Genomic DNA, 27177 nt, shown 5'->3' with positions numbered 1-27177 from the left:
ATCTGACAAATACCAAAAAACAAAAGAACGAGCTCTGAGACGTGGAAACTCTGTAGACTGCACACCTGATCCTATCCTAAACACAACTAATAGCGGCTGTGGATTGCGCCTAGCAACTACCTATGCAACTCGGCACAGCCTAAGAAACTAGCTAGCCTGAAGATAGAAAAATAGGCCTGACTTGCCCCCAGAGAAATACCCAAAGGAAAAGGCAGCCCCCCACATATAATGACTGTGAGTAAGATGAAAAGACAAAACGTAGGGATGAAATAGATTCAGCAAAGTGGGGCCCGATAATCTTAGACAGAGCGAGGATAGTAAAGCGAACTTTGCAGTCTACAAAAAACCCTAAAGCAAAAACCACGCAAAGGGGGCAAAAAAGACCCACCGTGCCGAACTAACGGCACGGCGGTACACCCTTTGCTTCTCAGAGCTACCAGCAAAACAAAAGACAAGCTGGACAGAAAAAAAACAACAAAATAGCAAAAAAGCACTTAGCTATACAGAGCAGCAGGTCACAGGAACAATCAGGAGAAGCTCAGATCCAACACTGGAACATTGACAAGGAGCAGGGATAGCAGCATCAGGCGGAGTTAAGTAACGAAGCAGTTAACGAGCTCACCAGAACACCTGAGGAAGGAAGCTCAGAAGCTGCAGTACCACTTGTGACCACAGGAGTGAATTCAGCCACAGAATTCACAACAGTACCCCCCCCTTGAGGAGGGGTCACCGAACCCTCACCAGAGCCCCCAGGCCGACCAGGATGAGCCGCATGAAAGGCACGAACAAGATCGGAAGCATGAACATCAGAGGCAAAAACCCAGGAATTATCTTCCTGAGCATAACCCTTCCATTTAACCAGATACTGGAGTTTCCGTCTAGAAACACGAGAATCCAAAATCTTCTCCACAATATACTCCAATTCCCCCTCCACCAAAACGGGGGCAGGAGGCTCAACAGATGGAACCATAGGTGCCACGTATCTCCGCAACAACGACCTATGGAATACATTATGTATGGAAAAGGAGTCTGGGAGGGTCAAATGAAAAAACACAGGATTGAGAACCTCAGAAATCCTATACGGACCAATAAAACGAGGTTTAAATTTAGGAGAGGAAACCTTCATAGGAATATGATGAGAAGATAACCAAACCAGATCCCCAACACGAAGTCGGGGACCCACACGGCGTCTGCGATTAGCGAAAAGTTGAGCCTTCTCCTGGGACAAGGTCAAATTGTCCACTACCTGAGTCCAGATCTGCTGCACACTGTCCACCACAGAATCCACACCAGGACAGTCCGAAGACTCAACCTGTCCTGAAGAGAAACGAGGATGGAACCCAGAATTGCAAAAAAATGGAGAAACCAAGGTAGCCGAGCTGGCCCGATTATTAAGGGCGAACTCAGCCAACGGCAAAAAGGACACCCAATCATCCTGGTCAGCAGAAACAAAACATCTCAGATATGTTTCCAAGGTCTGATTGGTTCGTTCGGTCTGGCCATTAGTCTGAGGATGGAAAGCCGAGGAAAAGGATAGGTCAATGCCCATCCTACCACAAAAGGCTCGCCAAAACCTTGAAACAAACTGGGAACCTCTGTCAGAAACAATATTCTCAGGAATGCCATGCAACCGAACCACATGCTGAAAGAACAAAGGCACCAAATCAGAGGAGGAAGGCAATTTAGCCAAGGGCACCAGATGGACCATTTTAGAAAAGCGATCACAGACCACCCAAATGACTGACATCTTTTGAGAAACGGGAAGGTCAGAAATGAAATCCATCGAAATATGTGTCCAAGGCCTCTTTGGGACCGGCAAGGGCAAAAGCAAGCCACTGGCACGAGAACAGCAGGGCTTAGCCCTAGCACAAATCCCACAGGACTGCACAAAAGTACGTACATCCCGTGACAGAGATGGCCACCAGAAGGATCTAGCCACTAACTCTCTGGTACCAAAGATTCCAGGATGACCAGCCAACACCGAACAATGAAGTTCAGAGATAAGTTTATTAGTCCACCTATCAGGGACGAACAGTTTCTCCACTGGACAACGATCAGGTTTATTCGCCTGAAATTTTTGCAGCACCCGCCGCAAATCAGGGGAGATGGCAGACACAATGACTCCTTCCTTGAGGATACCCGCTGGCTCAGATAAACCCGGAGAGTCGGGCACAAAACTCCTAGACAGAGCATCCGCCTTCACATTTTTAGAGCCCGGAAGGTACGAAATCACAAAGTCGAAGCGGGCAAAAAATAACGGCCAACGGGCCTGTCTAGAATTCAAGCGCTTGGCAGACTCGAGATAAGTCAAGTTCTTATGATCAGTCAATACCACCACGCGATGCTTGGCTCCTTCAAGCCAATGGCGCCATTCCTCGAATGCCCACTTCATGGCCAGCAACTCTCGGTTGCCCACATCATAATTACGCTCAGCGGGCGAAAACTTCCTGGAAAAGAAAGCACATGGTTTCATCACTGAGCAATCAGAACCTCTCTGTGACAAAACCGCCCCTGCTCCAATCTCAGAAGCATCAACCTCGACCTGGAACGGAAGAGAAACATCTGGCTGACACAACACAGGGGCAGAACAAAAACGACGCTTCAACTCCTGAAAAGCTTCCACAGCAGCAGAAGACCAATTAACCAAATCAGCACCCTTCTTGGTCAAATCGGTCAATGGTTTGGCAATGCTAGAAAAATTACAGATGAAGCGACGATAAAAATTAGCAAAGCCCAGGAACTTTTGCAGACTTTTCAGAGATGTCGGCTGAATCCAATCCTGGATGGCTTGGACCTTAACTGGATCCATCTCGATAGTAGAAGGGGTAAAGATGAACCCCAAAAATGAAACTTTCTGCACACCGAAGAGACACTTTGATCCCTTCACAAACAAAGAATTAGCACGCAGGACCTGAAAAACCATTCTGACCTGCTTCACATGAGACTCCCAATCATCTGAGAAGATCAAAATGTCATCCAAGTAAACAATCAGGAATTTATCCAGATACTCACGAAAGATGTCATGCATAAAAGACTGAAACACAGATGGAGCATTGGCAAGTCCGAACGGCATCACTAGATACTCAAAATGACCCTCGGGCGTATTGAATGCAGTTTTCCATTAATCTCCTTGCCTGATTCTCACCAGATTATACGCACCACGAAGATCTATCTTAGTGAACCAACTAGCCCCCTTAATCCGACCAAACAAGTCAGATAACAATGGCAAGGGATACTGAAATTTAACAGTGATCTTATTAAGAAAGGCGGTAATCAATACACGGTCTCAGCGAACCATCCTTCTTGGCTACAAAGAAGAACCCTGCTCCCAGTGGTGATGACGGGCGAATATGTCCCTTCTCCAGGGATTCCTTCACATAACTGCGCATAGCAGCATGTTCGGGCACGGATAAATTAAATAATCGACCTTTAGGGAATTTACTACCAGGAATCAAATTGATAGCACAATCACAATCCCTATGCGGAGGTAGGGCATCGGACTTGGGCTCTTCAAATACATCCTGATAATCAGACAAGAACTCTGGGACCTCAGAAGGGGTGGATGACGAAATCGACAAAAATGGAACATCACCATGTACCCCCTGACAACCCCAGCTGGACACCGACATGGAATTCCAATCCAATACTGGATTATGGGTTTGTAGCCATGGCAACCCCAACACGACCACATCATGCAGATTATGCAACACCAGAAAGCGAATAACTTCCTGATGTGCAGGAGCCATGCACATGGTCAGCTGGGCCCAGTACTGAGGTTTATTCTTGGCCAAAGGTGTAGCATCAATTCCTCTCAATGGAATAGGACACCGCAAAGGCTCTAAGAAAAACCCACAACGTTTAGCATAATCCAAATCCATCAGATTCAGGGCAGCGCCTGAATCCACAAACGCCATGACAGAAAACGACGACAAAGAGCATATCAGGGTAATGGACAGAAGGAATTTGGACTGTACAGTACCAATGACGGCAGACCTAGCGGACCGCTTAGTGCGCTTAGGACAATCAGAAATAGCATGAGTGGAATCACCACAGTAGAAACACAGCCCATTCAGACGTCTGTATTCTTGCCGTTCAACTCTGGTCATAGTCCTATTGCACTGCATAGGCTCAGGTTTAACCTCAGGCAATACCGCCAAATGGTGCACAGATTTACGCTCGTGCAAGCGTCGACCGATCTGAATGGCCAAAGACAAAGACTCATTCAAACCAGCAGGCATAGGAAATCCCACCATGACATCCTTAAGAGCCTCAGAGAGACCCTTTCTGAACAAAGCTGCCAGCGCAGATTCATTCCACTGAGTGAGTACTGACCATTTCCTAAATTTCTGACAATATACTTCTATATCATCCTGACCCTGGCACAAAGCCAGCAAATTTTTCTCAGCCTGATCCACTGAATTAGGCTCATCGTACAGTAATCCGAGCGCCAGGAAAAACGCATCGACACTACTCAATGCAGGGTCTCCTGGCGCAAGAGAAAATGCCCAGTCTTGAGGGTCGCCGCGCAAAAAAGAAATAATAATCAAAACCTGTTGAATAGGATTACCAGAAGAATGAGGTTTCAAGGCCAGAAATAGCTTACAATTATTTTTGAAACTTAGAAACTTAGTTCTATCTCCAAAAAACAAATCAGGAATAGGAATTCTTGGTTCTAACATAGATTTCTGATCAATAGTATCTTGAATCTTTTGTACATTTATAACGAGATTATCCATTGAAGAGCACAGACTCTGAATATCCATTTCCACACCTGTGTCCAGAATCACCCAAATGTCTAGGGGAAAAAAAAAAAGTGAACACAGAGCAGAGAAAAAAAAAATGGTGTCAGAACTTTTTCTTTCCCTCTATTGAGAATCATTAGATGGGCTCCTTGTACTGTGATGTCTGCTAATGAAAGGTGTAATGAAGGCAATCCAGAGACACAGTGTGCCTAGCGATCCGAGCGCACACAGTGATCTGACAAATACCAAAAAACAAAAGAACGAGCTCTGAGACGTGGAAACTCTGTAGACTGCACACCTGATCCTATCCTAAACACAACTAATAGCGGCTGTGGATTGCGCCTAGCAACTACCTATGCAACTCGGCACAGCCTAAGAAACTAGCTAGCCTGAAGATAGAAAAATAGGCCTGACTTGCCCCCAGAGAAATACCCCAAAAGGAAAAGGCAGCCCCCCACATATAATGACTGTGAGTAAGATGAAAAGACAAAACGTAGGGATGAAATAGATTCAGCAAAGTGGGGCCCGATAATCTTAGACAGAGCGAGGATAGTAAAGCGAACTTTGCAGTCTACAAAAAACCCTAAAGCAAAAACCACGCAAAGGGGGCAAAAAAGACCCACCGTGCCGAACTAACGGCACGGCGGTACACCCTTTGCTTCTCAGAGCTACCAGCAAAACAAAAGACAAACTGGACAGAAAAAAAACAACAAAATAGCAAAAAAGCACTTAGCTATACAGAGCAGCAGGTCACAGGAACAATTAGGAGAAGCTCAGATCCAACACTGGAACATTGACAAGGAGCAGGGATAGCAGCATCAGGCGGAGTTAAGTAACGAAGCAGTTAACGAGCTCACCAGAACACCTGAGGAAGGAAGCTCAGAAGCTGCAGTACCACTTGTGACCACAGGAGTGAATTCAGCCACAGAATTCACAACAGGCAGGTGGCTCAGTGGATAGCACTGCAGCCTTGCAGCGCTGGGGTCCTGGGTTCTAATCCCATCTTGGACAACATCTGCAAGGAGTTTGTATGTTCTCCCCGTGTTTGCGTGGGTTTCCTCCCACATTCCAAAGACATACTGATAGCGAATTTAGATTGTGAGCCCCATCGGGGACAGTGATGATGATGTGTGCAAAACTGTAAAGCGCTGCGGAATATGTTAGCGCTATATAAAAATAAAGATTATATATATATCTATAATATAACGCTGGGAGCGTCACTCTGTCCGAAGCACACCGCGATCTCCAGCAGAGAAGCAGGGACCGCCAGGAGGGTGAGTATTGGCCATATTCACCTGTCCGGCGTTCCATCACTGAGCGGCGCCATCTTCCCGGTCTTCGGCCTGTGACCTTCAGTTCAGAGGGCGCGATGACGCGCTTAATGGGCACCGGCGCCGCCCTCTGACTGAACAGTCACAGCCAGGAGACCGAGAAGATGGCGCCGCTCAGCGCTGGAACGCCGGACAGGTGAGTATAGTAAGTGCTGGGGGGGGCCTGAGCTGGCGGCGATACCGGCACCTGACCCCCACAGCGCAGCGGTGTCCCCGCCTGCTCAGGCCCCCGGATGGGTGCAGCACATGACAGGATGGAGACACAGGATGGGGACGCAGGATGGGGACGCAGCACATACCAGGATGGGGACGCAGGATGGGGACGCAGCACATACCAGGATGTGGACGCAGGATGGGGACGCAGCACATACCAGGATGGGGACGCAGGATGGGGACGCAGGATGGGGACGCAGCACATACCAGGATGGGGACGCAGGATGCGGACGCAGCACATACCAGGATGGGGACGCAGGATGCGGACGCAGCACATACCAGGATGGGGACGCAGGATGCGGACGCAGCACATACCAGGATGGGGACGCAGGATGCGGACGCAGCACATACCAGGATGGGGACGCAGGATGCGGACGCAGCACATACCAGGATGGGGACGCAGGATGCGGACGCAGCACATACCAGGATGGGGACGCAGGATGCGGACGCGGCACATACCAGGATGGGGACGCAGGATGCGGACGCAGCACATACCATGATGGGGACGCAGGATGCGGACGCAGCACATGACAGGATGGGGACACAGGATGGGTGCAGCACATGACAGGATGGGGACGCAGGATGGGTGCAGCACATGACAGGATGGGGACGCAGGATGGGTGCAGCACATATCAGGATGGAGACCATATACCAATATAAATGCTCGCTACCCGGGTGTAGAACGGGTTCAATAGCTAGTATATATATATATACTGTATATATACAGCGTCACACACACATACATGTATATATTACATGGTCTCCTTTATTATGTATAATGCCATCCTTTATTATACAATGCCCTCTCTAGTTATGTACAGCACCATCCCTTATATATTGGATTTTATAGAGCCCTGTTGGTTTTTGCATACCATCCTGTCTTGTTTGCTGTATAATGCAATGACAGCTGATGGAGCACGGGAAAGCTTCTTTTCTAAAGGAGGAGCTGATGGTGTGGTCGTCTGGTCACCGGCTCCTCCATCAGTAGTCATTTCTAACAAGAGAGGTGACTATGTAATAAAAGAGGGTGCTGTGAACAAAAAAAAATGCCAAGAATACACTATGTAAGAGATAGCACTGTACATAACAGCAGAGGAAGCTATTATAATAAGCTATAATAAGGGACAGCACCATATATAACTAGAGAAGATGGTATGCAATAAGGGACAGTGTTATACATAACAATAGAGGAAACTATGTAACTAAGAATGGTGTTATATATAATAAGTGAGTACACTATACACCAAGGAACTGTGCTCTACATAAGTGAGTACACTATATACTAAGGGACTGTGCTACACATAATAAGTGAGTACACTTTATACTAAGGGGACTGCGTTAGACATAATAATCGATAATAACATCTTCCTCCACCTCCCCCTGTTCCTAAATCCATTATAAATCTGCCTTCCTCTCATCCCAATCCCCAACACCCCTCATTGTCCTCCTCCCATTCCATTATTGCCCTCTCCCCCACTCTGATGATTGCCCGTCTTCACTACCTACATCATTGCTTTCTCCCCGCCACCCCATTATTGCCCATTTCACCACCTCCATCATTGCCTCCTCCCCACCACCCCCATCAAAGTACTTTCCACTGCCACCATCATTGCCTTCTCCCCACCACACCATCAATACACATTCCACCACCTCCATCATTTCCTTCTCCCCACCACCCCATCATTGTCCTTCCCACCGCCATCATCTTCTTCTCCCCCACCACCCTCATCATTACCCATTCCACAACCTCCATCATTTCCTCCTCCCCACCACCCTCATCATTACCCATTTCACCACCTCCATCATTGCCTCCTCCCCACCACCCCATCATTGTCCTTTCCACTGCCATCATCATTGTCTTCTCCCCATCATTTTTCCTCCCCACATCCCCAACATTGCCCTTTCCACCACCATCATTGTCTTTTCCCCCACCACCCCATCATTACCCATTCCATGACCTCCATCATTTCCTCCTCCACACCACCCCATCATTGTCCTTTCCACCACCATCTTTGAATTTTCCCCTACCACCCCCATCATTGCCCATTACACCGCCTCCATCAATTCCTCCTCCCCACCACCCCATTATTGCCCATTCACCACCTCCATCATTTCCTCCTCCCCCTCCCCCCATTATTGCCCTTTCCATCACCCTATCATTGCTTCCTCCCCAACCACCCCTATTATTGCCCTCTCTGTCAACCCAATCATTGCCTTCTGCCCCATCACCCCATCATTGCCCTTTCCTCCACCTACACACACACACAAACACACAGCACCATTCACCTCTCTCCACACACACACACACACACACACACACACAAACACACCCTCACATCCCCTCTGTGCACGGTATCCTGAAGCTGCCCCATTGCCAGCAGCTTCTTGTCTCAACCAGCAGCAGCACTGAATTCCTGTTTTACACGGCCATGGTGCTGAATGATGATGTCATTCAGCCACTGCTGTGTGAGATAGGAAACTCGGGCAGGAAGCAGGATGGATCCATTCCCTGCCATTTTCTCTTGCAGGCATTGGAGCTGCAGGGATTGCTCCAGGCACATTAATCCCCAGAACACTGCAATCAATCAAGATTGCAGTGTTTCAGTGGCATAGGGATCATTGCGCAGGGAAGGGACATCCTGCGTGCTTCCCTGAGACCCTCATAACAACGTGATGTGATTGCGTTGTTCCGAGGGTCTCCTCCCTGCTGGCCCCTGGATCCAAGATGGCCACTGGCCCCTTCTGGGTCCAACAGGGAGGTGGTTTGCCAGTGCCTGCTGAGAGCAGGCACCAGCAGGCCTCCTGCACTTCCTGTCAGATCGCTCATCTGACACAGTGCTCTGCCAAGTGTCAGATCAGTGATCTGACTTTATACAGTAATGTCCCACCCTGGGACAATGTAAAAAAGTAAAAAAATTAACATCTGTAAAAATATTTTTTTAAAGTTCCTAAATAAAGAAAAAAAATACATATTTTTCAAAAAAATACATTTATTTATGTAAATGTAAAAAAACAATAAAAGTGCACATATTTAGTATCGCCGCTTCTGCGTTCAGTGAATATCGTAAAAAAAAAAAAAAAAAACGAGGCAAAAAAACAATGCTTTATCATCATACCGCTGAAAAAATTGGAATAACATGCGATCAAAAAGATGGATATAAATAAACATGGTACTGCTGAAAACGTCATCTTGTCTTACAAAAAACAAGCTGCCGTACAGCGTCATCAGCAAAAAAATGAAAAAGTTATAGCCCTCAGAACAAAGCAATGCAAAAATATATTTTTTTATATAAAATAGTTTTTATTATATAAAAGCGCCAAAACATAAAAAAGATATAAAAGAGGTGTCGCTGTAATCGTACTAACCCGAAGAATAAAACTGCTTTATCAATTTTAGCACAAATGGATTGGTATAAACGCCCCACCCAAAAGAAATTCATAAATTTCTGGTTTTTGTTCATTCTGCCTCTCAAAAATTGTAATAAAAAGTGATCAAAAAATCTCATGTGCCCGAAAATGGTACTCATAAAAACGTCAACTTGTCCCGCAAAAAACAAGAAACCACATGACTCTGTGGGCCAAAATCTGGAAAAATTATAGCTCTCAAAATGTGGTGATGCAAAACTATTTTTTTTTAAATAAAAAGCATCTTTTAGTGTGTGACAGCTGCCAAACAAAAACCCACTATAAATAGTCATTCAAACCTCCTTTCATCACCCCCTTAGTTGGGGAAAAATAATAAAATTAAAAAATGTATTTATTTCTATTTTCCCATTAGGGTTAGGGCTAAAGTTATGGTTGGGGCTAAAGTTAAGGATAGGGTTGGGGCTAAAGATAGGCTTAGGGTTGGGGCTAAAGTTAGGCTTAGGTTTGGGGCTAGGGATGGGGTTAGGGTTTGGATTACATTTACGGTTGAGATTAGGGTTGGGATTAGGGTTAGAGGTGTGTCAGGGTGAGGGGTGTGGTTAGGGTTAGGGTTAGGGTTGGGATTAGGGTTAGGTATGTGTTAGGGTAGGGATTGGGTTATGGTTGGGATTAGGGTTAGGAGTATGTTTGGGTTAGGGGTGTGGTTAGGGTTATGGTTAGGGTTGGAATTAGGGTTAGGGGTGTGTTTGGATTAGGGTTTCAGTTATAATTGGGGGGTTTCCACTGTTTAGACACATCAGGGGCTCTCCAAACGCGACATGGCGTCCAATCTCAATTCCAGCCAATTCTGCGTTGAAAAAGTAAAACAGTGCTCCTTCCCTTCCGAGCTTAGCTGTGTGCCCAAACAGTGGTTTACCCCCACTTATGTGGTATCAGCGTACTCAGGAGAAATTGGACAACAACTTTTGGGGTCCAATTTCTCCTGTTACCCTGGGGAAAATAAAAATTTGGGGGCTAAAAAAATCATTTTTGTGGGAAAAAATGTTTTTATATTTTCACAGTTCTGCGTTATAAACTGTAGTGAAACACTTGGGGGTTCAAAGTTCTCACAACACATCTAGATAAGTTCCCTGGGGGGTCTAGATTCTAATATGGGGTCACTTATGGGGGGTTCTACTGTTTAGGTATATCAGGGGCTCTGCAAATGCAATGTGATGCCTGCAGACCATTCCATCTAAGTCTGCATTCCAAAATGGCGCTCCTTCCCTTCAGAGCTCTGCCACGCTCTCAAACAGTGGTTCCCCCCACATATGGGGTATCTGCGTACTCAGGAGAAATTGTGAAACTTTTGGGGTCTAATTTCTCCTGTTACCCTTGGTAAAATAAAACAAATTGGATCTGAAGTAAATTTTGGGGGAAAAAAAAGTTAAATGTTCATTTTTTTTAAACATTCAAAAAATTCCTGTGAAACACCTGAAGGGTTAATAACCTTCTTGAATGTGGTTTTGAGAGCCTTGCGGGGTGCAGTTTTTAGAATGGTGTCACTTTTGGGTATTTTCTATGAAGGACCCCTCAAAGTGACTTCAAATTTTATGTGGTCCCTAAAAAATGGTGTTGTAAAGATGAGAAATCGCTGGTAAACTTTTTCCGAACAGAAAAACAAAATTGTTCCAAAATTATGCTGATGTAAAGTAGACATGTGGAAAATGTTACTTATTATGTATTTTGTGTGACATATCTCTGTGATAAAAGGGCATGAAAATTCAAAGTTGGAAAATTGTGAAATTTTCAACATTTTCGCCAAATTTCTGCTTTTTTCACAAATAAACGCGTGCAATATCAAGGAACTTTTACCACTACCATGAAGTACAATATGTCACGAGAAAACAGTGTCAGAATCACCAGGATCCATGCAAGCATTTCAGAGTTATAACCTCATCAAGGGACAGTGGTCAGAATTGTAAAAATTGGCCCGGTCATTAACATCCTTTACTAAATATGTTCAATCATTTGCATAAACTCCACCTAGATCAGAAAAGCATATTCACAATCCACCCTTTTCCTGCTTTGTATAGGACTAAAACCTCTATTTTCGCCCTCATTTCATTCTAGTCAGCTCAAGACTAATCACACTTTTTCTCTCTAAATTCTGTCATCTCTACTTTTTCTGCCCAGCATGTACAACAGTACCTTTGTGCTGTGCCAGTTACTGCACTATTTGCCCATTTAGTTTAGAGTTCAATATAATCTTATCAATTGTCATGGTTCTGGGTTCAAACCCTTGTACCTGTGCTTTGTGGTCAGTTTCTCTGTCTGTGGAGCCACGGAACATACACATTTTCTTTGGGTGTTTAGTATCTGCTATCCTTGCTTCAGTCTTTTTAGGATAAGAGATATTTTAAATTACTCATTTGTCTGCGATATTATCTTTTGGGTGCGATTTTATATACTTTCCCCCTGCTGGTATTTCCTGCTGGTGAAAGTCTTATTTGGATGTCCAGCATTACTGTTGTAGCTTAAGCAAGTCAGTGAAAGACCAGCTAGGGTTTATATCTTTGTTCTTTATGCTCTTTACCCTGCACCTATCTTCTGTTTCTTTTTAGGAACTAGGCAAACTTAATCCTTTATTTTGTATTTCATAGTTTGCTTTACTCACTGTGGGATCTTTTTCAACACACTTTCCTTTCTTTAGTTAATTTGCATTCTGCTCTGCCCTCTCATTCTTTAGGGGGAATATGAAGCGCTTGATTTCTTTTCAGGCAAAATAGGTCTGAATTTCCTTCATCTAGTCTGTGGTTAGGGCTAGGGTTGAGTGAAACGGGTCGGCCAGATTCCGAAGTTGCCGACTTTTGGCAAAGTCGGGTTTCATGAAACCCGACCTGACCCCTGTGTGGGGTCAGCCATGAGGTCGGCGTTCTTCTGATCTGGAATCGGAATTCCGATACCGAGTTCCGATATGTTTAAGATATCAGGAATCGGTATCGGAATTCATATTTAAGTGTAAAATAAAGAATAAAAATAAAAAAATATTGATATACTCACCCTCGGATGCGCCCTGGTTCTTACCGGCAGCCTTCCTTCCTAAGAATGAGCACCTGAAGGACCTTAGATGACGTCGCGGCTTGTGATTGGTCGCGTGACCCCCATGAGAACCAGGGCGCGTCCGAGGGTAAGTATATCAATATTTTTTATTTTGATTCTTTATTTTACACTTAAATATTGATCCCAGGGCCTGAAGGAGAGTTTCCTCTCCTTCAGACTCTGGGAACCATTAGAAACCCAATGCACTGCATTGGGTTTCGTGTTTCGGCCGCCCCCGCCCCCGACTTTTCTATAGGATCGGCCGATTTCACTCGACCCGACTTTTGAAAAAGTCGGGTTTCGTGAAACCCGACCCGATCCTATAAAAAGAAAAGTCGCTCAACCCTAGTTAGGGCTATCTCATGCAGAAACCACTAGGGACTGAGAGCTCAGATCTCTAGTCTGTACAAGAACCAGAAGAAACAGTTGCAGTTTTAGTGTATCACTTATTTTCCTGAGTGAGTTCCTATGCTATTATAACATCAATCTTGCTCCCCGATATCTCCACAGATCTGCACATCCTACCCATGCTCTGCGTTTTGGCAATGACCTAAGAATAACATCTTCCATTATCAGAACTATCTACTCTTGTTTCCAATACTTTTCTTGTGTTGCACCAGATCACTGGATTGCGCTACCCTGGATAATCTAATTAATTCCTAACATCTATTTTAAAAGGAGCATAAAAAGACATCATTTTAGGCAGGCCTAGCACAATTTAGAATCTAACTTCTGTTGTCTTCTTAATAATATTCCTTGTAAGCTCATCCCTTAATTCGACCTTATCCTTTACATCCTGTACTTTGTATCGGTTCATATACAAATGCCCTATTGAGAACTCGGAACGGGGTTATTCAGAGGTGGCAATTCTTTTCATTGTACTTTTATGCACCTTAATCTATTTTGTTTCTTATTCTATAATACGCCAAAAGCTCAAGAATAACCTAAAATGACCCAACTATGGGTCCTTTTGGGGGCCTTTGGGTATTTTATGAAAATTATCTAACCTTGAGAGAGTTATTAAAGGAAGAAAACAAAAAAATTACTCCATGGAGTATAATCCTACAAGAACACAATTCCCCATAGGTCTAGAATAATGAATCATTCTTTGGAGATTTTCACTGTATAAATTTTCTTTATTTTTAATTTCTTTCCCTTTTATGTGACCAATGTTACGGAAGGACATTATTTATTTTTTTCAAAGCAGGTAAAATGTCTTTATCTTTGTTGCTCATCGATGAGCAGAAGGGACGCCAACATTGGCAATCCATTCCCCCGTCAATTCTCACCGGAGTGTACACCAAAACAGATATGCCCCTATAACTGCAGGTGTAGTTCTGAAAAGGAGAAAAACAAAAAATGTAGAATTCTGTGGCCAAATTTTGAAATCTATTAATCAAGTTAGCAAGAACCAAGGTAGATATATTCGGATACTTCTTCCATTTTTTTGGAATGAAACTACTCAAATTTTGCAACAATGTTCATCTAGACATGTTTTTTTGACTTTCTTGGCTTTATTCATTTCTTCATATGATTAGAAACAACATATTATTTGTGATTTCCGTGGTAGATGCTGGTCCAGTTTTAAAGTTTTATAATGTCTGTCCTTATAGATCGTCATTATTGATCTGATATTGATTACCTATCCCAGCAGTCATAACATAAGGATGGGTTATCATTATCAAGGTGGCTGATAATGTCTTCAAATGATAAAAGCAAGAACATAGTAATCTGTATGACATCTAGTAATTTTTTTTAACATGATCATTTTGGTAGAGTTACACACATATTGTATTTTTTTGTATTGGTAAGTTTTGCTTTTTGTTACCTTAAGTGGCTTCAAACATATACTGTGCAAATGTATAAAATTATTATTGTGTATATCTGCAATTTACTTTTATTAAAAAAATAATAAAATGTTTTACATTTCTCATGACTTTCTTTTAAGTCTCAGAAACACATGGGCTACTTGCCCATTGAACAAGTCTGTAGGAACCTGTTCACACACCACCAAGAAACTTGAAGACACAAAAGAGCACAGTGAGGTCAAAAATACTCTGTTGTAAAAAAAATCACAGTAATAAGCAAGTGCTAATCAAAAGATGGAAAAAACAGGGTATTTAGTTGATACTTTTTTTGCAAAAAAAGTATACTAAGCTGCTCCACCAATCATCAAGGTATACCCATATAGAGCAGTCCTAACTAATGTATATAATTCCTATTTGATGTATTTAAAAACCTGATCATCTGTATAGTACCTGTATAAGCAGGGTTCAGAGAAGGAATATCCATGAGGACATGCTGGATGGAACAGCTTTTATGCAAATGACCCATAAGGAGTGGTGGACTCCCTAGTCTTGTAGAAACAAGAGAACAATTATAGAACCAAAAAACACATGGGCTACTTGCACATTGAACAAGTCTGTAGGAACCTGTTCACACACCACCAAGAAACTTGAAGACACAAAAGAGCACAGTAAGGTCAAAAATACTCTGTTGTAAAAAAAAAACGCTGTTCCATCCAGCATGTCCACATGGATATTCCCTCTCTGAACCCTGCTTATACAGGTACTATACAGATGATCAGGTTTTTAAATACGTCAGATAGGAATTATATACATTAGATAGGACTGCTCTATAAGGGTATACCTTGACGATTGGTGGAGCAGCTTAGTATACATTTTTTTGCAAAAAAACGTATCAACTAAACACCCTGTTTTTTCCATCTTTTGACTAGCACTTGCTTATTACTGTGATTTTTTTTACAACAGAGTATTTTTGACCTCACTGTGCTCTTTTGTGTCTTCAAGTTTCTTTTAAGTCTACAAGTTTAAACCTTTCATTCCCAAAGATAAGAATGTTGTAACTAATCATAAAAATAAAATATAAAATAACAATAAGATTATAAAGAATTAATTGAATAATAAAGTTCGTAAAATATAATAAAACATGCAATATTATTTATTAACAACGGAAAAATAAAAAAGTTTTATTTCCGTTTGATCACATCGCTGAGCAGAAACATAAAACAAAAGTATAGCAAAAGTATAATAATAATCGTGTGTGATTAAAATGTTCAGAAACTGTAACACTAACATCAAAAAACAGAATTACCCATAATTTAAAGTTAAATCATAATAACAATAATAATTAGTTCATCAATATTATGAAAAAAAATGGCAAAAACAATTTCAATGTAATTGTTTATAGTGACACTATTGCTTCTAAGCCTACGTTCCGGTGATGAGCGTTTGGTGAATTTTCTATATTGCAGATTTTCTGCAGCATTTCTGCACTTATTAGCTAAATTAGATGTCTTTTTTTTCATTACATTTTCGTTTTTTTTTTTTTAAACACATTTTTATCTTGTTTGTTCAGCTGCATTTTTTGACCATTTTAAGGCGTTGCGAACTTGCGATTCAAATCTTACTTTTTTGCTTTGGAAGCTTCCTGTTTCTTAGCTTTGATAAAACATTGTTGTTTTAGTCATGAGTGGATTACATGTATTTTTCTTGCGTTTCTGCTTTAGAAATGCAATAAAAACACATATGCGTTTTTTACACATGGAATTTCCTCATCTGATTCAAGTTTACGGGGAATTAAATATCTCTTAGAGACAATTTGCATATTTACCTTCCTAGACGAGCATGCATGGCTTCCAAGTCTCCTCATTCTGACATGCCAGGCTTGGCTTGTCAGTTTCTACAAGAAGAAATGTTGCTCCTTAGACACAAGTTTATGGGGAAAATTTGCAAATAAAACTCATATGCTCAGGTGTTCTCCGAGTATTTCGGCGTGCTCGGAGATTTAGTTTTTGTCGCTGCAGCTGCATGATTTGCGACTGCTAGCCAGCCTGAATACATGTGGGGGTTGCCTGTTTTTTAGGGAATTCCCACATGTATTCAAGTTGTCTAGCAGTCTCAAATCATGCAGCTGCAGCGACAAAAACTAAATCTCCGAGCACGCCAAAATACTCGGAGAACACCTGAGCATGCTCGGGGAAACCCCAGTAACGAGTATAGCCGCTCATCACTACTCATATTTACTGTAACAGAACTTGACAGGTTGCAGGTGTCAAAATCGCACCATAGATCAGTTTCTCCAACGTATAAAAAAAAATTGAGTGGGCACGAGATCCACTTTGTTGAAACTACAAAAATGCTTAGTAGAGCTAAACTTAAGTGATTATAAATAAATGAGTGTAAAAATTAAAAAAAGGACCTCGCCGGAAGCCTGACATTGGTTGGAATACATTTTGTTGACATGGGTGTACAACACATTCGAAGAGTATTTTTTATGGCACCATTTTTTCTACATTTCAGTACTATTCATTTTAAATCTGGAGCTTACAAAATACACACTAAGGGCAGGTGCAGATGACCGTAGTGAGTGCAAAAAGTTGGACCGCATTCGAATGACTGAGTCCTGTCCGGTTTCTGCGCACTAACAGAATGGAGTAGATGGAAAGGGTTTTTTTTTTCCATTTTCTCCTCATCTGAGAAAATCATATCGCACTCTGATCAAACACTGATCAGAGTCTGATCTGAGTGTGAATAACATAATTGATCCCATTTTCTCGAATGACAAAAAAATACTCTAGCCTAATAGTTATGGAATAATATATCAAGCTTTATGTCCAGACAGCCATGAGGGTCTTTCTTTTCTTAAAAAACAATCAGATTTTACTATTGCAGAGTCAGGGCAGGCAATGAGATGATCATAGGGCGCTTACAATGCCATAAATGTCACAAGTAGTGTTGAGCATTCCGATACCGCAAGTATCAGGTATCGGCCGATACTTGCTGTATTGGAATTCCGATACCGAGATCCGATATTTTTGTGATATCGTAAATCGGTATCGGAGTGTGCGGCGCATATGGTTCCAAGCGTCTGGAGGAGAGGAGACTCTCCTTCAGGCCCTGGGATCCATACTAATGTAAAAAATAAAGAATAAAAATAAAAAATATGGATATACTCACCCCTCCGAAGAACCCTGGCTGTCACCGCTGTGAGCGTCCGCCTCCGTCCTTAAGAATGCTGTGAGTGAAGGACCTTCGATGATGTCGCGGTCACCTGACTGCTCACGTGACCGCTCACCTGACCGCGATGTCATCGAAAGGTCCTTCACTCACAGCATTCTTAAGGATGGAGGCGAACGCTCGCAGCGGTGACAGCCAGGGTCCTTTGGAGGGGTGAGTATAGCCATATTTTTTATTTTTATTCTTTATTTTTTACATTAATATGGGTCCCAGGGCCTGAAGGAGAGTTTCCTCTCCTTCAGACCCTGGGAACCATCGAGGAATACCTTCCGATATTTGTGTCCCATTGACTTGTATTGGTATCAGAACTCGGTATCGGCGAGATCCAATATTTTGCCGGTATCAGCCGATACCATCCGATACCGATACTTTCAAATATCGGAAAGTATCGCTCAACACTAGTCACAAGTGCCACCTGATTGTTCCATATACAGAGTCTAGAATGTAAAGTATGACGGTGTTAATTTATATATTTTTATCTGATATCTGTAGTAATATTTTTATAATGTCTTATAGGCGGACATTATGAATCAATCATCTACTGACTTCTTTTACATCACACCATTTTTCAGCCACAGTGGGAGCAAGTTACTTCCTTTCAATATATTTCTCTTTATCTACCTGATCGGGTTATTGATGAACATACTGATTCTGACTGTCATTTACGTCAATAATCACCTGCATGTCCCTTTGTACATGTTCCTCTGTAACTTGTCCTATATAGACATCTGCTCTACGACCTCTACAATTCCTAAACTTTTAGATATGATCCTCACTGGGAATAACACAATATCATTTACGCAGTGTTTCACGCAGACATTTTTCTTCTTATTGGCCGCTAGTGCGGAGGACATCCTGTTATTTATTATGGCATACGACCGGTACGTGGCCATTTGCAATCCTTTACACTACCACCATTTATTAAATAAGAAAATCTGCACAATGTTTATCTTCACTATTTGGATATTGGCGAGTCTAAATTCCATTTTGATGACTATTCCAGTATCCAAGATGTCCTTCTGTAATTCCAACATTATTCAGCATTTCTTCTGTGAAGCTAATACTTTGACTCAGATGTCATGCGCCGGTAAAGACATTTTCTACATTATCGTCTATTTCGAATTGATATTTTTTGGGCTTTGCCCCTTTTTATGTAGTTTGACATCTTACATCAAAATCATCAATGTTATCTTAAAAATTAAGTCGAGAGATGGAAAGAGAAAAGCTTTCTCCACCTGTTCGTCCCACCTTGCCGTCATCATCCTCTACTACGCAACTGGCGCTTCCATGTACATGATTCCACCTTCTAAATATTCCCATGCTATGGAACAGATTGCCACTATATTGTGTACAGCAGTGACACCAATATTGAACCCTTTGATATATAGCCTGCGAAACAAAGATGTTATGAAGGGTTTGCGGAAATTTGGGGGAGCGAAGTTGAGGATTATAGGCAACGAAATATAAATATTTACCTATAAATAGGTAAATAATGTCAAACTTTATATTAAGGGGTTACATAGCTAAGATAACCTCTGTTAATTTGGGTTCCGATTGGATTGGCAATGCCACCAAAATATCAGTAACCGCCAAGTAACTCACTGCACAGCCAGTAGAAAAAGTAACAAAATCCATGAAAGTCTCCATGCACAAGATTTCAGAAGTCCGGAAGTGGCTAGACATAAGGTTGGGAAGCAAAAAATAATAATGCAAGAGGAAGGATAGTCCTTCAAATCCTTTCACCATAAAAACTATCAGTAATAATGAGATAATATTCCAGCTGTTGTTTTGAAACTTAGTTTGCCAGCTACATGGGATGCATTGGCCAGAAGTCTCGGTGGAACATAAGAAATAACTTGAGATTCACTAAATGCTAAAGGTGGGTGTTAGGTGTTGAGTTCCCGCCTCTGCACAGGGGGAATCTCGAACCATCTCTGCTGCGGTCTCCCATTCTTCTCCAGCCACAGTGGAGTCTGCTCAGCAGAGACGTCAATCCCAGCATCTTGCTCAGTCTCACTCTGTGCATAGGATTACTGCTGCTTTGCCTGCTTCTGCCATTGAAGCCAGTGCTGGGCAGTGGCGAGCAGACGCTTTTGGGGCTAAGTCCTGCTTTTTACCTTCTGAGCATGCCCAGGGTGAGATCTCCTATTGGAGATCGAGGGTCACATGCTCAGATGCTGCAGCGGTTCCCATTGGTCCTTTATTGGAAGGTCCTGAACGTGCTGCAGCTATATAAGCTGCGCATGACCGCACGGCCATGCGCTAGTGTACATTTGTAAACGTGTGTGTGCTGTGAGTGAAAGTCGTTCATTAAAATCCCCTCCCTATGGGATGACTGTTTGTAGAAGGTGGATGATTGCCATCTAGCGCCCGTCTTAATCTCAGCACGTGACACACCATACACCATACGTGCGCTTTCACAGCGCTTTCCTGACCCAAGTCTGGGTGGTTAGTGGCGTCCGCCAGTGCGGCACCGCATGCACTCTCGTGCATCTGCTATTATTACTTTGATTATGTTGACACCCCATTAGCGGTGTCGAGCGCAAGTAGTCTAGTCGGACTCGGATCCCAAGTCTTGGGACTGAGCTTGGTGACTCCTTGCTTGCGCTCTTGTGTGCGGTACTGCGGCCCTGTGACTTAACAGGGTTCGCTTCCTTCACACAGGGTGTAGTTAACCCGTGTGTGTATTCACATTGTACCGCCATATAGTCCGTCATTACTTGGCAGCAGGTTCCATCTCTGCACGGTGGACCCCGGGCTGCGAACGCACCTTAATCTATCTTATTATTTGCTGCGTTCCGCTAGCCCAACTGTTAGGAGTCGAGTTTCCTCTGCTGCACAGGGGGAATCTCGATCCGTCTCCGCTGCGGTCTCCCATTCCCCTCCAGCCGCAGTGGAGTCTGCTCAGCAGGGACGTCGATCCCAGCGTCTCGCTCAGTCTGACTCTGTGAGAAGAGTTATTGCTGCTTCTCCAGCTTCTGCCTTTGAAGCCTATTCTGGTCAGCAGCGAGCGGACTTCTCTGGGACTAAGTCCTTATCTGCACACACTGAGCATGCCCAGGGCAAGATCTCCCGTTGGAGATCGAGGGTCATGTGCTCAGGCTCTGCGGCACATTCCATTGGTCCTCTTGGCAGGTCCTAGAAGGGCAAAAGTTCTGTAGCCATTTCCTGTGCTGCAGCTATATAAACTGCGCATGACCGCACGGCCATGCGCTAGTATTGTCTTACAATTGATATGTGTGTATGTGTGAGTGTAAGTCGTTCTTGGTTACCCCTTCCCTATTGAATGTCTGTTCGCGGAAGGTGTACGGTTGCTATCTAGCGCCCGACTTAGCCTACTACACTAAACACACATCACAGCGTCCTGTAGCTGTGCCTGCCAGTACGGCGCCGTGCGCCTGCCTGGCGCTTTCCATACCCAAGTCTGGGTGGTTAGTGGCGTCCGTTAGTGCGGCATCGCTCGCGCACTTGTGCGCTTATATTGCTGAAGGTTCTCTACACACCCAGTTGCGGTGTTGTGCCAGCAAGGGCCTAATCGGGCTTCAATCCCTTCTGGGGTTAAGTCCGCTGGCCACTTGCTCGCTCTCTAGTGCGGTATTGCGGTCCTGTGAATTAACAGGATCGCTTTCCTCACGCTGGGTGAGGTTTAACCTACGCGTGTTTACTTTAGTGTACCGCTATAGAGTCTGCAAATTGCTAGCAGCAGGTTCTCACCTGCACGGTGGACCTCGGACTGCGAACGCATCTTCGTCACCTGTCTTGGTGCGTTCCGCCAGTCCTAACATAATACTAGCGCCAGGGTCTGGCTAGTAAATGGCAGACGGTCAGCGTCTACAGCAGTACATCCAGCAGCTGGAGGGTAGGTTGGCGGCTCTCGAGCGCACAACCTCAGCTGTGGACGTTACTGCTGTCGCTGTTCAGGCTGCAAGTGCAGCTGCAGCCAGTTTGTCCGCTGCCACCCCTGCTCCGACCTTATCCCGTCTCCCGCTTCCAGACAAGTTTGCTGGTGACAGTAAGCCATGTCGGGGATTCGTGAGCCAGTGCTCCATACATCTCGAGCTGCTGGCTGCACGTTTTCCTACGGAACGGGCGAAAGTGGGATTCATTATATCTCTCTTGTCGGGCAGGGCGTTGGAGTGGGCAACGCCGCTTTGGGAACGTGGTGATCGTGTGGTGCAGAGTGCTCCTATCTTCCTGGACGCTCTGAGGCAGGTCTTTCTGGGACCTCGTGTCACCCACGATACCGCGCTCCAATTGTTGGCAATTACTCAGGCTTCGTCCATGGTCAGCCAGTTTGCCATCCTATTCCGGACTCTAGCTTCTGAGCTGGAATGGCCGGATAAAGTCCTTATTCCGGTGTTCTGGAAAGGACTGGCAGATCATGTGAAGGACGCCTTGGCCACCAGGGAGATTCCCGCCACACTGGAGGAGCTTATTACTATAGCTACCCGCATCGATCTCCGTTTTAACGAGCGGAGGTTGGAGCGGACCCAGTGTAGGCAGAGGTTTCGGCTGGCTCCCATCTTTGCCAAACCTCTAGAATCTCCTGTTATGGCGTCCGACTCCCATGAGGCCATGGAGGTTTCTCGAGCGGGATCTAGGTCTCAGACCGCTCGAGTACCTGTGCTATGTAAAAATTGCCAGCAACCGGGACATTTCGCTAATAAATGTCCACGGCGGTCGGGAAAACGATCGCGTCTAGTGTCCATTGGAGGAGGTTCACTGGACACCGCGGCATTTTCCTCAAAATTGTCCTTTAAAGGGACAATCCTGTTAGGCACATCCACTCTTACAGTAGAGCTTTGTGTGGATTCAGGAGCAGAGGGAAATTTTATGTCTTCTGCTTTTGCTCAGCGCCACGCAATACCTCTGGCTATGCTAGCCAAACCAGTAACCGTGAGAGTGGTGAATGGGTCGACACTTCCATTACAGATCACACATCAGACTGTCCCTTTCACGTTAGCCATGTCCCCATCCCACCAGGAGACTATTTCCCTTCTTGTCCTTCCCGAGGGAATGGATGAGATTCTGCTGGGAATGCCCTGGCTTCGTTTCCACTCCCCACATATTGAGTGGACCTCTGGGAGGATATTGGGTTGGAGTGAATCCTGTAAGGGCAGATGTGTGAAAAAGTGCGTTCAGGTTTCCACCACTGAGATACCCGCAGATCTCTCTACTCTCCCCAAACACTATTGGTCTTATGCAGACGTCTTTTCCAAAAAAGCCGCGGAGACCCTTCCGCCTCACCGTCCCTATGACTGTCCTATAGATCTCTTGCCTGGAGCAGAACCTCCTCAGGGACGTGTCTATCCCCTCTCTCTCCCGGAAACGGAGGCTATGTCCCAATACATCCAGGAGAATTTGGCAAGAGGATTTATTAGGAAGTCAGTGTCACCAGCTGGGGCAGGGTTCTTCTTCGTACAGAAGAAGAATGGAGAGTTGCGTCCTTGCATAGACTACAGGGGTCTTAACGCCATCACCGTTAAAAATAAGTACCCGCTGCCCCTGATTTCTGAGCTTTTTGATAGGCTACGGGGAGCTAAGGTATTTACCAAATTAGACCTGCGGGGAGCTTATAACCTGATTCGCATTCGTGAGGGGGACGAATGGAAGACGGCGTTTAACACCAGAGATGGGCATTATGAGTATCTGGTGATGCCCTTCGGGCTCTGTAATGCCCCAGCCGTTTTCCAAGACTTTGTCAACGACATCTTCCGGGATATGCTTTCCACCTCGGTCGTAGTCTATCTGGATGATATTCTCATCTTCTCTCCAGATATTGACTCCCACCGGAGAGATGTTGGCAGAGTCTTCGACCTCTTACGGGCAAACTCTCTTTACGCAAAGTTGGAGAAGTGTGTGTTTGAGCAGGAGTCTTTACCTTTCTTGGGCTATATCATCTCTGCCCAAGGATTGGCTATGGATCCTGCCAAACTACAGGCTGTGATGGACTGGCAAGAACCCCATTCACTTAAAGCGGTGCAGCGCTTTATGGGGTTCATTAATTATTACCGCCAGTTCATCCCCCATTTCTCAACTTTGGTAGCTCCCTTGGTGGCCCTCACCAAGAAGGGAGCAAATCCCAAAGTGTGGTCTGAAGAGGTCTCCAGGGCCTTTTCTTCTACTAAGTCTCATTTTGCTAGCGCTCCCATCCTACATCGTCCCGATGTCGATAAGCCGTTTATAATGGAGGTGGATGCCTCTTCCGTTGGTGCTGGAGCAGTCCTCTTCCAGAAGGATGCTCAAGGTCGGAAGCATCCGTGCTTTTTCTTCTCCAAGACCTTCACACCAGCGGAGAGGAATTATTCCATCGGGGACAGGGAGTTGCTAGCGATGAAATTGGCTTTCTCTGAGTGGAGACATCTCTTGGAGGGGGCTCGTTTTCCCTTTCAAGTATTTACAGACCATAAAAATTTGCTATATTTGCAAACAGCCCAGAGGCTAAATTCTCGCCAGGCCAGATGGTCCTTATTTTTCTCCCGATTCCACTTCACCCTCCATTATGTCGCTGGGGAGAAGAACATTCGAGCTGATGCTCTTTCTCGCTCTGTTGTGTCATCTGAGGAGGAGGAAGGAGAGCCTCGGCTTATTGTTCCTTCTGAGAGCTTGAGAACCGTGGCTCCGGTGTCGCTTGAGTCTGTGCCTCCAGGCAAGACATTTGTGCCCATAAATTTGCGACCGGAGGTTCTCTCTTGGGCTCATTCCTCCAGGGTGGGTGGACACTTTGGGACTAAAAGGACATCTGAGCTGCTGGCGAGGACGTACTGGTGGCCGCATATGCTGCGAGATGTCAGGGATTACGTTCTGGCGTGTGTCTCATGCGCCAAAAATAAGTCTCCTCGACAACGGCCGTCTGGGTTACTCTATCCCTTGCCGGTGGCAGACAGGCCCTGGGAGATGGTCGGGATGGACTTTGTAGTGGGTTTGCCCAAGTCTCGCGGCTGTACCGTCATTTGGGTAATTACCGATCATTTCTCGAAAATGGTGCACTTGGTGCCGCTCCCACGGTTACCTTCTGCACGGGCCTTGGCAGCGTTGTTCATAAGACACATCTTCCGCCTACACGGCATGCCAGACAAAATTGTCAGTGACCGGGGTCCCCAGTTTGCGTCTCGGTTCTGGAGAGAGCTTTGTCGTCTTCTCAGCATTGAGTTAAATCTCTCTTCCGCATATCATCCCGAGACGAATGGGTTGGTAGAGAGGGCCAATCAGACTCTGGTCACATATCTGCGACATTTTGTTTCTGCCAGGCAGGATGACTGGGCATCTTTATTACCATGGGCAGAGTTCGCCCTTAATAACGCTGTAGCCGATTCCACCGGTCAGACTCCTTTCCTCCTTAATTACGGCCAGCATCCGCGGGTTCCTGTGCCTATGCCCGTGTCCTCTGCTGACTCCAGGGTGGCAGACTGGGCAGTGGAGGCACGGGACATTTGGGACCGCACTCAGGATGCCATTCGGGCCTCGAAGGAGAGAATGAGGTCCTCCGCCGATGCACATCGGCGCCCTGCCCCGGCCTTTGCTCCTGGCGACTTGGTGTGGCTCTCCGCCCGTAACATCAGGCTGCGAGTTGAGTCCACTAAGTTTGCTCCTCGCTACTTGGGCCCATTCAAGGTCCTCGAGCAGGTTAATCCCGTGGTCTACCGCCTGGCTCTTCCTCCACGCTTGGGTATCACCGACACCTTTCATGTGTCCCTCTTGAAACCCGTATACATGTCCCGGTTTTCCGAGTCATCTGCCGGGACATCGGGTTCGTCTACGGACGATTACGAGGTGAACGCTATTTTGGGGTGCAAGGTGGTACGCGGCAAAAAGTTTTATTTGGTGGATTGGAAGGGTTATGGTCCAGAGGACAGGTCTTGGGAGCCTGCTGAAAACATTCGGGCCCCACAGCTCATTGCTGCCTTCGAGCGTAGCGAGGCCCAAGGAGGGGGGGGCCCTAGGAGGGGGGGTAATGTTAGGAGTCGAGTTTCCTCTGCTGCACAGGGGGAATCTCGATCCGTCTCCGCTGCGGTCTCCCATTCCCCTCCAGCCGCAGTGGAGTCTGCTCAGCAGGGACGTCGATCCCAGCGTCTCGCTCAGTCTGACTCTGTGAGAAGAGTTATTGCTGCTTCTCCAGCTTCTGCCTTTGAAGCCTATTCTGGTCAGCAGCGAGCGGACTTCTCTGGGACTAAGTCCTTATCTGCACACACTGAGCATGCCCAGGGCAAGATCTCCCGTTGGAGATCGAGGGTCATGTGCTCAGGCTCTGCGGCACATTCCATTGGTCCTCTTGGCAGGTCCTAGAAGGGCAAAAGTTCTGTAGCCATTTCCTGTGCTGCAGCTATATAAACTGCGCATGACCGCACGGCCATGCGCTAGTATTGTCTTACAATTGATATGTGTGTATGTGTGAGTGCAAGTCGTTCTTGGTTACCCCTTCCCTATTGAATGTCTGTTCGCGGAAGGTGTACGGTTGCTATCTAGCGCCCGACTTAGCCTACTACACTAAACACACATCACAGCGTCCTGTAGCTGTGCCTGCCAGTACGGCGCCGTGCGCCTGCCTGGCGCTTTCCATACCCAAGTCTGGGTGGTTAGTGGCGTCCGTTAGTGCGGCATCGCTCGCGCACTTGTGCGCTTATATTGCTGAAGGTTCTCTACACACCCAGTTGCGGTGTTGTGCCAGCAAGGGCCTAATCGGGCTTCAATCCCTTCTGGGGTTAAGTCCGCTGGCCACTTGCTCGCTCTCTAGTGCGGTATTGCGGTCCTGTGAATTAACAGGATCGCTTTCCTCACGCTGGGTGAGGTTTAACCTACGCGTGTTTACTTTAGTGTACCGCTATAGAGTCTGCAAATTGCTAGCAGCAGGTTCTCACCTGCACGGTGGACCTCGGACTGCGAACGCATCTTCGTCACCTGTCTTGGTGCGTTCCGCCAGTCCTAACACCAACAGTGGGTTTGTGCCAGGATACAGCAAAGATCAATCTCATGTAAGGACATTAGCAAGATTGTCAGAAGAATCAAAGAAGTAAAGCCCCTCATACACATTGAACTAATTTCGACTGTACCCACCAATATTGACGGGTTCGGCCAACATTTTTGATGCAGTGTTTCCCAAACCCCAGTCCTCATGGCCCCACAACAGATCATGTTTTCAAGAATTTCTTAGTATTGCACAGGTGATGATACTATTATCAAAGCATCAGATATTAACACAGGTTCTCTCAGTATAACCTGTGTGAATATATAAAAAAATCTTTGGCATTGCTATAATCATAGAGATCTGGAGAATCATGTATCAAAGTCATTTTTTTATTACAGAATGTAAGCTGTAATAACAAAAGGAAGGAAAAGGGGTACCAGCATCCGCCTTGCATTGTAAAATTGAAAAATTACTTTTAGTTGTAGCATTAAAATGCAAAT

The 27177-nt window shown here is 45.2% G+C and overlaps 1 protein-coding gene across 1 annotated transcript in view; it reads left to right on the top strand.

Moving 5' to 3' along the window:
• Nucleotides 1-19239, top strand: part of LOC138646191 (olfactory receptor 1C1-like) — a 32882-nt gene extending 13643 nt beyond the window's left edge. The window contains exon 2 of the mRNA XM_069735654.1: nucleotides 18289-19239. Coding sequence (XP_069591755.1) covers nucleotides 18289-19239 — 951 coding nt within the window. The remainder of the gene's footprint in view (nucleotides 1-18288) is intronic.
• The last annotated feature ends 7938 nt before the right edge of the window (nucleotides 19240-27177 follow it).

Source organism: Ranitomeya imitator, chromosome 7 (genome assembly GCF_032444005.1).
Source record: "Ranitomeya imitator isolate aRanImi1 chromosome 7, aRanImi1.pri, whole genome shotgun sequence".
In the NCBI taxonomy this organism is placed as follows: Eukaryota; Metazoa; Chordata; class Amphibia; order Anura; family Dendrobatidae; genus Ranitomeya; species Ranitomeya imitator.
Note: the sequence above shows the minus strand (reverse complement) of the source record. Positions and strands in the feature narration are given on the sequence as shown.